The 15,203-nt window shown below is 45.7% G+C and overlaps 1 protein-coding gene across 1 annotated transcript in view; it reads right to left on the bottom strand.

The window, feature by feature from the left end:
* Window positions 1-15,203, bottom strand: part of LOC126474305 (galactoside alpha-(1,2)-fucosyltransferase 1-like) — a 120,147-nt gene that overhangs the window by 69,349 nt on the left and 35,595 nt on the right. Inside the window, exon 4 of the mRNA XM_050101771.1 lies at window positions 3,060-3,284. Coding sequence (XP_049957728.1) covers window positions 3,060-3,284 — 225 coding nt within the window. The remainder of the gene's footprint in view (window positions 1-3,059; window positions 3,285-15,203) is intronic.

Below are 15,203 nucleotides of genomic sequence, written 5' to 3'. Positions count from 1 at the left end.
CGCGTTCTGGCACGGAGGAAGTGTTAGAATGACCGGGCACTTCGCACTGCATTTGCCCCTATGCGGAAGTGAGGGGAGACAATGTCTTTTCCTTGCGTATCGGAACCAGTCGTCGATTGACAAGGTCTGGCACAACGTGATGTTTGCGCAAGAAATCTGCAACAATAATAGGGTCCTGTACATGTGCTATTATGAAAGTCCATACCAGTTTGTAATCAGGTTCGAGATGTAACGCCAATCGTTTCTCACCATAAGTGGGGATTGCAGAGTTGTTGGCGGCAGTGAGCACGTGATGTGACGTAATTCTTTGGATATCACTATTACTTCTAGGATACACACTAACCTCTGAACCTGTATCAATCAGAAACTTCTCTCCGAATGTAAAGCATTGGATGAATAGTCTGTCCGATTTGCTAACCATAGATATCGTTTTCTTAGCACCGTTTCGTTTTCCTTCTGTCTCCGGGCTCCTAAAAGATTGATGACGAACATTCGCACCCATTAATGTCCGTCTCCGAAGTTTGGGAAGCTGCAGGGTTGGGCACATTGACGAGCAGAATCGCGGAAGCGTTTGTGATGCCAGCACCAATGTTCTGACTGGCTCTGAGGAATGTTATTCCTGCGTCTTTTCCGGCGACGGCTTTGTAAATGTTGTTGGTGCTTGGAGACTTAGACGTGAAGTTTTGCCACTTGTGCTACCAACTGTTCTATGACGGATTCTTACGATGTGTGCTGGTGATGAGAGGAAGTAATGCCTGAAACGGAATCCACGGTGTCTGACTCTATATTGCTGTATACTCCCGTGCTTCTATTGTGGTTTGTATTGACCGTTGCATAAGCAGAAGATTCTATTAAATTATTTGCCATGGTGTCTGCCTTCTTTGCCAATGTCGTTAACGGTACATCTGTTTGTGCGGCGATGATGGGCGCAGATGTTGACTGGCAGTTCATGTAGCCACAGTACCCGTAAAGATTGTTCTGGCAGCATATCTGCCCGCCAATGTGCTTAATGACCTGAGGACTTGCGACGGAAGCTTTTGTTCCACATATTGTTCAGTGAAGATTTTTTGAAGACATAGTTCTGTCGGTAAAGTGTAGCGTTGTATTAGAGCCTCTTTTGACGCTGCATAACTGCGTTGTGACAAGGTATCTTCCACTTCTTCTATCACTTCCAAGTCTAGACGTGAAAGCAGAATGTTGAGCTTATCACTATCACAGGCTACCTTGCGTTGTTGAAATATACATTCCGCCTGTGTGAACCACAGCTGTTGCCTCGTTGTCCAGAAAGCAGGGAGTTTGACATTTCCTTGGCCTATAGGGGTACTTCTATGTTCTCCTGTGGAAGAGCTTGCGGCAGGCGACGTACTTTGTTCCTCCTCGAAACTGTTTTCCGCTGCTGATGTCGGTGTAGTCATTATTTCGACTTGGTGTGTGTGTTGTTGCGTCTTCTTCGCAGGGTCACCACTGTGGTGACTTTCTAGTATGCACGAACTACAGAATAATACGCAGTTGTTCAGAATAACTTTTATTACTTTAACACTCGAAAAAAAATGATAAACATAAACAACTCTAAGTCACTATGCCAACAGTGGCAAAGATTGTGCTCTAATACGTCAGCGATACGATCGCGCTAAACTCACGTGGCAAAGAATGTCAAAGTGTTGCCACACAATTATTTATGGCTGCTCGATAGTCATCGTTCGGCACTCTTTTCAATAGTGGTGTTAGTTAACATAAGCGATAGGCCACTTCTTAAATTACCATGATTTTACATTATCAGTTACAATTATATTTAAATAAAGTCAACAGCAAAGTAGTGAACTATTCCTTAAGTAATACACAAGTATGACCAAATATGAGGTATTCATGATGTATTCATTTGCTGAGTTATTGTAGAAAGTATGGTATTCTGACAGACATTTGGGCAATAAAAAGGTATAAAAAATGTCTTAAGTCAATAATTAAAACAGACACAGGCATGCAGCCTTCGGGGATGATGGATATAGTGCGATGCTATCATCAGAGATATTGATCGTTGAAACTGTATGAAGTTGTTAATTCAGAGGTTCATTGCGAAAATATTTAGTCACTGAGAAATATTAACGTTTGTAGTTTTTAAGCTATTTAAAATATTGTTGTGTCATTTGATGCACCACATTTATCTAAGATCACAGATGTTTTTAGATTTAATTTAATATTAGACTATGTTTTATTGCCGAATTTCAAAGAGATCGAAGAAGAAGCCATCTTTCATCTTGTCTGATACTTCACTATTGCTGGAGCAATAGACATGTCCAAAATTCCCCGTAATGGGGTTCTCCCAGTTTCCACAGACAGATTCACCTCACGTCGTACCAATTCTAGGCAGCCAATTGGCTCACCATCATAAGCATAACGTTCCAACATGACGTTCGAAAACTGATGTCTGATTCCAATCAAAAATGACTGCGAGTGGGATGGAGTGACCGGTACAATACAAAGCGGTTGTTGCTAATTTCTTAGGCAACGAAAACTACCCATAATTCTGTTACGTCCAAAATGCAGGATAATTTCAAGAATCTATGCTGTATGATGAGCTTCACAACGTACTTTTTGAAGGGTAATTTTGATTTATCTCGGAAAATTTGGGCTACATCAATGATGAAGAAGGTGAGCACTTTCATCAAGATTCCAAAGTGATGGAAAGACAGTACTGGGTGCACTGGAGTGCCAACGTCACGGTTAACTAGAGTTAGTTACTTCAGTGGGACATGAGCCAATGGATACAACATTCCTCTCTATTAAGGAGCTCTTAAATAAGATCTTTGTCTATATTGAAAAGCTAAATTACTTCTCATTTCAGTAACAAGTGTTTAGCAAGTTTCTTGGTTTATAGCGAAGCCACATTTTGACAAGACTGTACGCTTTAGAAAAGAAAAAACGAGATTAGATGTTGAATCAATGCCCAGAAAACCATAAGACCAACTTATCACCCAAAAGAAGGCAATAAAGAGTATTTTTCGTTCACAGGTGTTCGTTCTGCCAAGGTATCCTAATAATGAAACGTGCAGAAAACTCACAGACGCATTCCTGGTGAGAGTGGGCAGCAAGTTCTGTTGGCACCACTGGTTGTCGTCGCTCGTTACGGCGAAAGCGACGGCAGCGCACTCGTGGCGCAGGTCTGTCAACATGGCGTCCGCCGCTGCCTTGTAGTATGAGAGGCCGGCCGCTTGCTTCAGTTGGAACATGTTCTGCATGAACTCTTTGTAGTCCGTCCTGCGCACATGCACCCCCACCGTGCACACCTGTCAACAGGGCCACGCTCTGACTGCCACGAACTGACGTCACTTGTGTGTAACAACAGAAATCTGGGTGGAAGAGCAGTGTTTTCATTTGAAAATAAAATGTTCCCTTTTTTTCTTTGTGTGTTCATTCGTGCATTTTTATTTTGTTACTCTAACATCTTCCGCTCTCTCGCCCAATAACAACATTTAATACTGTGACATAATTTCATAATCAATTATCGAAGCAAGGTCAATCGCGACACTTAAAAACAATCTCTTTTAACTTAGAAAAATGATATATCATGTGAATTCTACGCTTTTACATGAAGAGGCTGAAAAATCAGCCAACCAGTTGCAAATAAGGGTTTACTAGCCCTTGACCTAGGTTTCGATATTTGTAAAAATATCTTCTTCTCAAGTAGTGGGCCTTGTTACATCACATGGCGGTACATTAGATTAGATGAAGCCGAGCGGCTCTTGTCATAAATAAAATTGCCAAAACGAGAATTATCGGAAGCCATGACTTTAGATAGCAGCCAGACTACATATATCGTACTTCAGAATAAATTTTCAATAGTAAATGCCCACAGGTAGCGGCTCTTGTCAATATAAAATTGTAATAGACATTACAGAATAAAATATTTGCATAAGTTACGTCTACCTTATGCCAGAGGCTGAGTTTTCTTATATGTCCGAGATATTTACGACATATTAGAAATTGCTTCCTGATTCCATTGATATAATGCAATCCTTCCAAAATTTGTGTATTAGGATTCCTGTAAGAAGTCCATAGTTTGTATATTGAACCGACTTTAATACATTACTCCACATTTTATTACCATGAACTGTGGATCGTTTGTAACTAGAGACCATAGTAGGATAACAGGTTTCATGAAGAGTCAGCTCATTTGGCTAATTCAAAAATGGAAGTTGTTGCGTAATATTCACATTCAATTAATCGAATTTTGAAAAGGAATATTCAGTCAGCAGATACCAGAGGATAAAACATCATGATTTACATGTACAACTGTAATCTATACACGACAACTGAATCAATATAACCAAAATATAAATCGAAATGTTACATCACCCATAATGTTGAAAATATTACAATCTCACAAAATCTAAGAGCAGTTGTGGAACCATTAACAAAATTGCTTTGAGATGAGACACTTTATATATATTCTCATTCTTTTTAATTTGGTAAAAAATTACTTGTTTTTGGAAATATGGCAGACAGGTTCAGGATTGCTACCACATTAACTTATATTCATGCACATGTAATATGGAGCAGAAAAACTCTGTTGTGTTTATTCATACATAAAATAAGAAAGAGACAGCCTTCAGATATTGTATTTCTATTATTACAAATATTTTTACGCTTCGCTTCGCGACATCACTTTCCATAAACTGGTAGGGAGAGTGAGATATTTAAATACTCTGATTTGCTAAACTTGAGGACAAAAGTAACTTTTTCATGATGCCATCAAGTAACATAGCTTGATGAAACTTGGATCGTACATAGAAACAACTACTACAGCATAGTACAGAAGGTAACTGAAGGAAATACGATGATCACACTAAAGTCACCGTGATTTATGATGGTCCCCAGGGCACTACATAAGACCACATATGGCTCGTAATAGTATGAGTGATCACCATGGATGACAATGCATGCTCTGCAACTTGCTTCCATGCAGGCCACAAGCTTAATAAGCAGTCTTGTGGTAGGGCTTTCCATTCTCTACCAGTGCAGCTGACATCTACTGGATGGCCGTTGGAGCATATGGACGTGCTGCAATACATCTCCCCAATGCCAGCCACACGTCTTCAATGGGATTTAATTGGGGAAACGGGCAGGCCAGTCCATTCGCTGAGTACCCTCTCATTCCAAGAGTTGCGCATCTGCTCTGACCGTACAGTTGCACAATATCATCCATAAAAAGTCAGGGCTGAATGCACCCCTAAAAAGACGCTCACGAGGAAGGAGTGGAGTGTCACAATAACTTTGACTTACGAGCGTACCATATTCAAAAATCTGGAGGTCAGTATGCCCATACAACGTTATACCTCCCCACGTCATAACACCTGCACTGCCAAAGCCATTTGTTTGACAAAGTTCCTGAGGGCAATACTTGTCCTCACCTCTCGTCATAAGAAGGTACTTCCAGAATCACTACTCAGACTGAACCTACTCTCATCCAAAAACAGCACACAACCTCACTCTTCATTGGTGCTCTTGGCATCATCAGATACCATGCTGGCAATGTCCAGGTGTCAATGGAAAACAAAGCACTTGTAGTCGGGCAAAGAGACCACCCTCATGCAGTCGCCGTGTCACTGTGGAGCATGAGATTGCAGGCCTTCCAATACTGTTAAATGTGGTTGCAACTGCACCTGCAGTTTGACGTGGGTCCTTCTTCATTGCTAGGCAATGTAGCGGCCATCTTCTGCGGTGGATGTCTGTGGTCGACAACTGTATCGCCTTTAGGCAGCAGTGCCTGTGGTTCAGAATGCTCCCCACACAAATGAAAGAATAAATTTCCTTTAATTTACGTCTATGGTCACAAACTTTTTGTTAACAGGTTACCGGTTTCGGTCTTTAATAACCATCATCAGATCTGCAGCAAAAATGGGAAAAACCTAAATACTCCCGCAAACTGTATACAGCTTAAGAACAATACATAGACCATAATGAAAAGGAGTTCTGACAAAATTTACATATGTGCGCTTTAAATATGAAACGGGTATGCCTCCATTGCAATTAATAGTTTGTGGAATATGACCCTCCTACAGTACTACCGAGCGAGGTGGCGCAGTGGTTAGCACACTGAACTTGCATTCAGGAGGACGACGGTTCAATCCCGCGTCTGACCCTCATCCTGAGTTAGATTTTCTGTTCAAATGGTTTTAAGCACTATGTGACTTAACATTTGAGGTCATCAGTCCCCTAGGCTTAGAACTAAAACCTAACCAACCTAAGAACATCACACACATCCATGCCCGAGGCAGGATTCGAACCTGCGACCGTAGCAGCAGCGCGGTTCCGGACTGAAGCACCTAGAACCGCTCGGCCACAACGGGCGGCAGCTTTTATCTGATTTCCATAAATCGCTCCAGGCAAATGCCGGGATGGTTCCTTCGAAATGGCACGGCCGACTTCCTTCCCTAATCCGATGAGACCAATGACCTCGCTGTTTGGTCTCCTCCCCCAAACAACCCAACGCCCAACATACAGTACTGGTGACAAAACTTTACACTGTTCTGTGGAACGACTTCGACCACTGGTCATCTGCTCAACCGAACCAATACCTGCATATTTAACAGAGTAGCCACATATGTTCGACATCTGCATGCAGACGGTACGTATTTCCGATATTTTTGAAGAGAGGGATGTGGTAGCATGTTATCGAGTTCTCTATCGGATGCGATAGCTAAATTTTTATAGTTCGTAGCTTATCTCTGTTGGTCGGTAGAGCTCCGACAACATGTTCCTATCTTCATCGAATGGTCAAAACACAGTCCTGTTGCATTAACTCAGCTTATCCTGTTTCCTCACGCGTTGCAGAAGGTGATGGATATAGCACTTTCCGACTTCTGCTCAGTTCCGACTTAAATTGGAACGATCACGTGGACAAAAGTGCAGAGACTGAGGAACAGTTAAAAGATCCAGAGGGGCTGTCTAAAAAACAGTGCTGTCGTTTTGCTGCAGCAGATAGTTCGAAAAAAAAAAAAGGTAACACGTTTCGAGATATGAGCGTGTCACGAATATGATTCATCAGTGCCTGTAATCATTAAAATACATCTCCGTAGGATCCAACGCAATTATGTGGTTGAATGGATAGACTTGATTCCGAAACAGAATAACACTATCAGCGACTCTTGCGTGTGCCTGTAGAACCAAGACCGCCTCTTATGCAGGGTAACATAATCGTTGTATTCGTGTTTTAATAGCGCAGTCCTTACGCGAAATGTGTGTTGGCAGTGGTAGAATCCTTCTGCGGTCAGCTTCAAATGCCGGTTCCCAGTAGTGTTCCTCAAAAAGCACATCGTGTGCCCCTCAGGGATTCCCATTTGAGCTATCTGGTGAATGTAATCCGACTGTTGGAAAAAAATTACTCGCCATGCAAAGTGACTCCCATGATCAATTTAAATAATTAACTATCAATTTGATATCCATGACGTGCTGCCTGGCGGGTGGAAGTGATGGCTAGGGCACAGAAGGTATGATTCTTGACTTGGAGGGTAAACAGGCGTTGTCTACCGGAATTGCCCAAGTCCGTCGGAATGCACAGTGGACATGAATGGATGCAGATGATCAGGCAGGATGCTTTCGTATGTATCACCCGTCAGAGTCGTATCTAGACGTATCAGGGGTCCCATATCACTACAACTGCACACGACCCACACAATTACAGAACCTCCTCCAGCTTGAAAATTGGAAATTTGTGGTAAGGACTATGGGACCAAACTGCTGAGGTCATCGGTCCCTAGGCTTACACACTACTGAATCGAACTTAAACTAACTTACGCTGAGGACAACACACACACCCATGCCCGAGAAAGGACTCGAACCTCCGATGGGGGAGGGGGAGGGGGGAGCCGCGCCCACCAGCTTGAACGGTTCCCTGCTCTGACATACAGGGTCCATGGGTTCATGAGGTTGTCTCCATACCCGTACACGTCTATCCGTTCGATACAATTTGAAACGAGACTCGACCCGCCGGGCAACATGTTTCCAGTCATCAACAGTCCAATGCCATGACGGGCGCAGCCGAGGCGTAAAGCTTTGTGTCGGCACTCATCAAGGGTACACGAGTAGGCCTTCGGCTTCGAAAGCCCACATCGATTACGTTTCGTTGAATAGTTCGCGCGCTGACACTTGTTGATGGCCCAGCACTGAAATCTGCAGCAATTTGCGGAAGGGTTGCACCAGTGTCACGGTCTCGTTCTTGCAGGATCTTTTTCCGGTCGCAGCGATGTCGGAGATTTGATGTTTTAAAGGCTTCCTGATATTCACGGTACACTCATGACGTAGTTGTACGGGAAAATCCCCACTTCATCGCTACCTCGGAGATGCTGTGTCCCATCGCTCCTGCGCCAACTATAACATTGTAGCAGCGGTAATCGATCTAACAACTGCGCCAGACGCTTGTTGTCTTATATAGGCGTTCCCGACCGCAGCGCCATGTTCTGCCTGTCCACATACCTCTGTATTTGCATACCTATACCAGTTTCTCTGGCGTTTCAGTGTATATGGTACTTCAGTTTTGCAGATAAGTCTACTTTCCTAGCCCCGTAACGTTCAGCACCGCCACATGTACTTTGGCCCGTCAGTGTTCTCATATGTTTACAATGACAGCATTATTCGTCAACTTTAAGCAGTTACTGTTAGATATCTGTTTTAGAGATGGGCAAATTCGTTCATCCTTGGGAACTAGTTCACTACTGATCGTTCCTTTTTGGGAACCGTTCATTTTTACTCGTTCACCGTTCATTTGTGCTTAGTATATGGTTCTCATGTAAAACTGAAAACTAGTAGTGTAGGTGACTGAAGGATGGAGGGCACCAAGAGGGGGCACTTGCCTCCCCCCTGGAGTATAGAGTTTTTATTCATTACAGAATTCTTACACACTTTTAGAAGTAATTTCTGTGATTCTGCAGAACCTCTCGTTTAGCCAACTGCAGCGTTGTGTGGCTTTTATTTTTTTTTTCCTTTATTGTAATTTTAAACACCTATACAGGCGGGCTGTCAGCAGCATAGTACGCTGCTCTTCAGCCTTAAGTGGAACAATAAACATGACAGAGGGGTGAGATATACAATACAAAAAACGGCGGGCAAAAAATGGAGATACAAAAAAACAAACAAGAAGCTGTTCACGTTGGACGAAAAAAACACTAACACTTGGATACACGGCGCACAAAACACGGAGAACAGCGACGGCACATGTGAACAGTTGAGTTGTAACTGCACGAAACACAAAACGATGCACACACACTAAACACTGATGGCGATGATCTCTGGCGCGCGAATGTTCACTGAGCGTGTACGAGTCCGGGGACCTGCCAAGAGAGGAGGTGGAGGAGGAGGAAGGGGAAATGGGAGAGGGGAGAGCAGAGATGCCATGGGCAAAGGAGGGAGGGGGAGGGAGGAAGGGGGAGGGGAAGCCCGGGGGAGAGGGGAGGAGGGAGGGGGGAAAGGAAAGAGAAGGGAAGGGAAAGGGGGAGGAGGGAGGGTGCCTAAAGGAAAGGACACAGGAGGTGGGGGGGAGGATCAAAGTTGATAGGAGGGGTAGATGCAGGGGAGGAGGACATCATCAGGGAGGGGGAGCTGGCGGAAGCCACCTTGGGAGAGGGTAAGGAGGGTGGAGAGATGGAGACCGGGTGGGACATGGGAATACAGGCGCGGCAGCGGGCGGGGGTGGGTGAGGATCGGGGAGACGAGCGGGTGAGGAGGATCGAGTTCACGGGGGGTGTACAGGATCCGTATCCTATCAAGGAAAAGGAGGAGGTGGGGGAAGGGGATCAGATCATACAGGACCCGCGTGGGGGAGGGCAGACGGATACGATAGGCGAGGCGGAGAGCATGGCGTTCAAGGATTTGGAGGGATTTATAAAAGGGAGGGGGGGCGGAGATCCAAGCCGGATGGGCATAACAAAGGATAGGGCGGATGAGGGATTTATAGGTGTGGAGGATGGTGGAGGGGTCCAGACCCCACGTACGGCCGGAGAGGAGCTCGAGGAGACTGAGTCGGGAGCGTGCCTTGGCTTGGATTGTCCGGAGGTGGGGAGTCCAGGAAAGGCGACGGTCGAGGGTGACGCCAAGGTACTTAAGGGTGGGAGTGAGGGCGATAGGACGGCCATAGATGGTGATGTAGAAATCAAGGAGGCGGAAGGAAGGGGTGGTTTTGCCTACAATGATCGCCTGGGTTTTGGAGGGATTGACCTTGAGCAACCACTGGTTACACCAAGCGGTGAACCGGTCAAGATGGGATTGGAGAAGGTGTTGGGAGCGCTGTAGGGTGGGGGCAAGGGCAAGGAAGGCGGTGTCATCGGCAAACTGGAGAAGGTGGACGGGGGCTGATGGCGGCGGCATGTCCGCCGTGTACAAAAGGTACAGAAGGGGGGAGAGGACGGAGCCTTGGGGCACACCGGCAGAGGGGAAAAAGGTGTAGGAATCTGTGTTATGGATGGTGACATAGGAAGGACGGCGGGAGAGAAAGGAGCCGATCAGACGGACGTAGTTAATGGGAAGGGCGAAGGTTTGGAGCTTGAAGAGGAGACCGGAATGCCATACGCGGTCATATGCACGTTCGAGGTCCAGGGAGAGGAAGATTGCGGAGCGATGGGAATTAAGCTGTTCGGAAAGGAGATGAGTGAGGTGAAGGAGAAGGTCGTCGGAAGAGAAGGACTGCCGAAAGCCACACTTGGTAACGGGAAGGAGGCGGTGCTGGCGGAGATGCTGGTGGATGCGGCGGGTGAGGAGAGATTCCAGGACCTTGCTGAAGACCAAGGTAAGGCTGATGGGACGGTAGGAGGAGACGGCGGACGGCGGTTTGCCAGGTTTAAGGAACATGGGGATACGGGAGGTTTTCCACAGATCGGGGTAGTAACCGGTGGACAGGACTACATTGTAGAGCCCAGCCAGGGTGGAGAGGAAAGAGACAGGAGCTTCACGAAGGTGACGGTAGGTGACACGATCGTGACCAGGAGTGGTGTTGCGTTTGGTGCGGAGTGCAGCAATGAGGTTGTGTGGCTGATTGCAGGGAAATAATATAGGGTGGCGCACGGTAAACCGGCCCCGAGTACAGACTGCTCGCCAGTTGCAGACGATGTGTTGCCCGTTACGAGCAGATACAGCAAACAGACAAACATGTAATAATTAGGCAGTGAAGAAATAACAAGCTAATGCAAGCAACAATGGCGAAATATCGATGACGATGTGTAGAGAGCTGGAGAAGAGAACATAAAAATGTCACGCGACGCGCATGGGCTATAGCACATGTAGTCTTGTAAACCTGTTGGTGGCTGTTTCCCAACTTAATAGACCACTTCATAGCTATGCTGCGTTATAAACAATAACGTGAAGTATGTATAGGGTGTAAACGATTGTCTCTGAGTTCGTAGGCAAAGTAGACTGTATGGAAGCATAAAATAAAATGTGGTTTTCTCATCATACTTGCGTCACGCGCTTAGTAAAAATTAGGTTTTTATGTTGCATTATTAAAGTTAATGCAGCAATAATAATAATAATAATTAAGTTCGCAGTAATAAAGTTTTTGGTTTGAAAGCTCCTTCTGAACAAATGTTTTTGAGATAATAAGTAAATACGATTTTATGGCAATATGTCTTTTCAAATGGAGAGCCACCGCTTTTCCTACTGAGCCAAAATGACCCACAACCCACTTTTTTTCCCAAAGAAACCAAACTAGCAGGTAATGTAAATTGGAAACAACCAAACTTAAAAATAATTAGAGACTTCCTGAATGTAATGTTTTGCATATGAAAGATACACGAAAATTGTTTTATATGAATTTTCTTACACTAAAAATTAAGCAAATTATTGAAAGTTAGTTGCTAAATCAAGTCGATGAAACCAAAAAATATATGAATAGCAAAGAAAAAACTTGCCGTGTTATAAGTATGTCTTCTGCTGTTCATATATATAATGAAGTGAGCTGATATGCCCTTTTGTTGCCTGAAAAGACGTACCTGTTACATACAACGTAATTTTTTTGTAATTTAAGTGGCTATAAAATACTTTTTGATTACCGGTCGTGGACGCTGAATAGCCAGACCCAAGTGCAAAAACAGTTTGGAACGCACGTAAAATGGGCGAGCGCAGTGGACGAAACGAACAACTGGATACTGAACTAACTAGGAGCAGTCGGCAGTTGAACTGAGACAGGTGGTCAAGCGAAGAACGACGAGTGCGGCCGAGGGAGACCGAGAATGAGACGAGCACGCGACCGAGGCTGGAACGAGAACTGCCGAAGTGACCGCCGCGACCGAAGTGAACTAGTGAACTACACTCCTGGAAATGGAAAAAAGAACACATTGACACCGGTGTGTCAGACCCAACATACTTGCTCCGGACACTGCGAGAGGGCTGTACAAGCAATGATCACACGCACGGCACAGCGGACACACCAGGAACCGCGGTGTTGGCCGTCGAATGGCGCTAGCTGCGCAGCATTTGTGCACCGCCGCCGTCAGTGTCAGCCAGTTTGCCGTGGCATACGGAGCTCCATCGCAGTCTTTAACACTGGTAGCATGCAGCGACAGCGTGGACGTGAACCGTATGTGCAGTTGACGGACTTTGAGCGAGGGCGTATAGTGGGCATGCGGGAGGCCGGGTGGACGTACCGCCGAATTGCTCAACACGTGGGGCGTGAGGTCTCCACAGTACATCGATGTTGTCGCCAGTGGTCGGCGGAAGGTGCACGTGCCCGTCGACCTGGGACCGGACCGCAGCGACGCACGGATGCACGCCAAGACCGTAGGATCCTACGCAGTGCCGTAGGGGACCGCACCGCCACTTCCCAGCAAATTAGGGACACTGTTGCTCCTGGGGTATCGGCGAGGACCATTCGCAACCGTCTCCATGAAGCTGGGCTATGGTCCAACACACCGTTAGGCCGTCTTCCACTCACGCCCCAACATCGTGCAGCCCACCTCCAGTGGTGTCGCGACAGGCGTGAATGGAGGGACGAATGGAGACGTGTCGTCTTCAGCGATGAGAGTCGCTTCTGCCTTGGTGCCAATGATGGTCGTATGCGTGTTTGGCGCCGTGCAGGTGAGCGCCACAATCAGGACTGCATACGACCGAGGCACACAGGGCCAACACCCGGCATCATGGTGTGGGGAGCGATCTCCTACACTGGCCGTACACCACTGGTGATCGTCGAGGGGACACTGAATAGTGCACGGTACATCCAAACCGTCATCGAACCCATCGTTCTACCATTCCTAGACCGGCAAGGGAACTTGCTGTTCCAACAGGACAATGCACGTCCGCATGTATCCCGTGCCACCCAACGTGCTCTAGAAGGTGTAAGTCAACTACCCTGGCCAGCAAGATCTCCGGATCTGTCCCCCATTGAGCATGTTTGGGACTGGATGAAGCGTCGTCTCACGCGGTCTGCACGTCCAGCACGAACGCTGGTCCAACTGGGGCGCCAGGTGGAAATGGCATGGCAAGCCGTTCCACAGGACTACATCCAGCATCTCTACGATCGTCTCCATGGGAGAATAGCAGCCTGCATTGCTGCGAAAGGTGGATATACACTGTACTAGTGCCGACATTGTGCATGCTCTGTTGCCTGTGTCTATGTGCCTGTAGTTCTGTCAGTGTGATCATGTGATGTATCTGACCCCAGGAATGTGTCAATAAAGTTTCCCCTTCCTGGGACAATGAATTCACGGTGTTCTTATTTCAATTTCCAGGAGTGTATGAACAGATCGTTCCTCGTTCCCGGGAACTATAAGTAGACCGCCGCGACCAAAGTGAGCTATGAACTGATCGTTCCTTGGAATTCGTTCCTCGGTCCTTTCGTTCATCTAGGTGAACCGTTCCTTTGCACCCGTTCGTTCGCGAACTACCCATCTCTAATCTGCTTGCAGTATATTTCCAAGTTTTATTTAAAAATTTCCGATGTGGCTAACTTTGGAACACGACAGATGTTCCAGTTTCCTGTCAGATGCTACGGAGCAAGTCTTGACGTATAGCAGCAACTGCTTGTGTTATCCCCTGTCGCAGCTCTTCGGCGTTTCCCCGAAATGGAGGAGCAAACACCCTGTCTCAATATAGCCCCACACACAGAAGTCCACTGGGGTTAAATCAGCTAATCATCGTCGCCAGGACATTGTTCCATCACGTCCAATCCAAGTCGGCACATTCAGGCGGAGATACGCGTCAGTTTTACGATGATAATGTGGTGGCGCGTCACCTTGCTGGAAAATAAATTCTGTGCCCCTATCCTGTTGTAATCGAGGCATTAGATAATATTCGGGCATATCAAAGTACGACAGGTCAGTTACAGCTGATTCGACAAACAGAAAGGACGGTAAATCTTGTTACGGCTAACAGCGCAAAACACATTAACCTAAAGCGAGTCCGCACATGTTGCATTACGTGACGTAGTTTCTATTAAGTTCATATCCGAACATTACGCTGATTCGCTTTGCCGCAGGTATGGAAGATGACTTCATCACTGAACACAATTTTATTAAGAAAATATCTTCAGTCTGCATTCTGTTAACCATTTCTACTCAAAACTGAGCTCGTTTTTCGCTGTCGCTTTTTCTTAAAGTTTGCAACTGTTCCGATTTGTAGGGTTTGAAAGATAGGCGTTTCCGTAATGCCTTCCACACTGTAACACTAGGCGTAATTAAGTGTGAGCTGACGCGTCTCGCTGGTTTACCCGGACCACGAATGTAAGACTGCCAAACTTGCTCAACCGCTGAGTCAGAGAATGCTGCCCGACCCTGACCAAGTGTCATAGATTAGATTAGATTATACGTGTTCCAGAGATCATGATATGACACTTCGTAATGATGTGGAACGGGTCAGGTTAATAAAAGGTGTCTATACAAGATATTACATTACACAAAATATTACATGACACTTGATATTTTTAATTTTTAAATTTTTTTTGTGGGTGTTGGGGAAATTACCCACTTACTATATCCAAAAATTCATCTAATGATTAGAAGGAGTTGCCATTGAGACATTCATTTAATTTCCTTTTAAATGCTATCTGGCTATCTGTCAGACTTTTGATGCCATTAGGTAAGTGAGCAAAGACTTTTGTGGCAGCATAATTTACCCCTTTCTGAGCCAAAGCTATTTAAACTTATATATATATAGATATTGTGAGGCTACAGTGAAGATCTCTAGCTCTTTAAATAAGTGTCTGCAGGATGATCTTGGATGAGCTC

This window comes from Schistocerca serialis, chromosome 4, assembly GCF_023864345.2.
Source record: "Schistocerca serialis cubense isolate TAMUIC-IGC-003099 chromosome 4, iqSchSeri2.2, whole genome shotgun sequence".
Lineage (NCBI taxonomy): Eukaryota > Metazoa > Arthropoda > Insecta > Orthoptera > Acrididae > Schistocerca > Schistocerca serialis.
The sequence above is the reverse complement of the archived record's forward strand: the minus strand, read 5'-3'. Positions and strand labels throughout refer to the sequence as shown.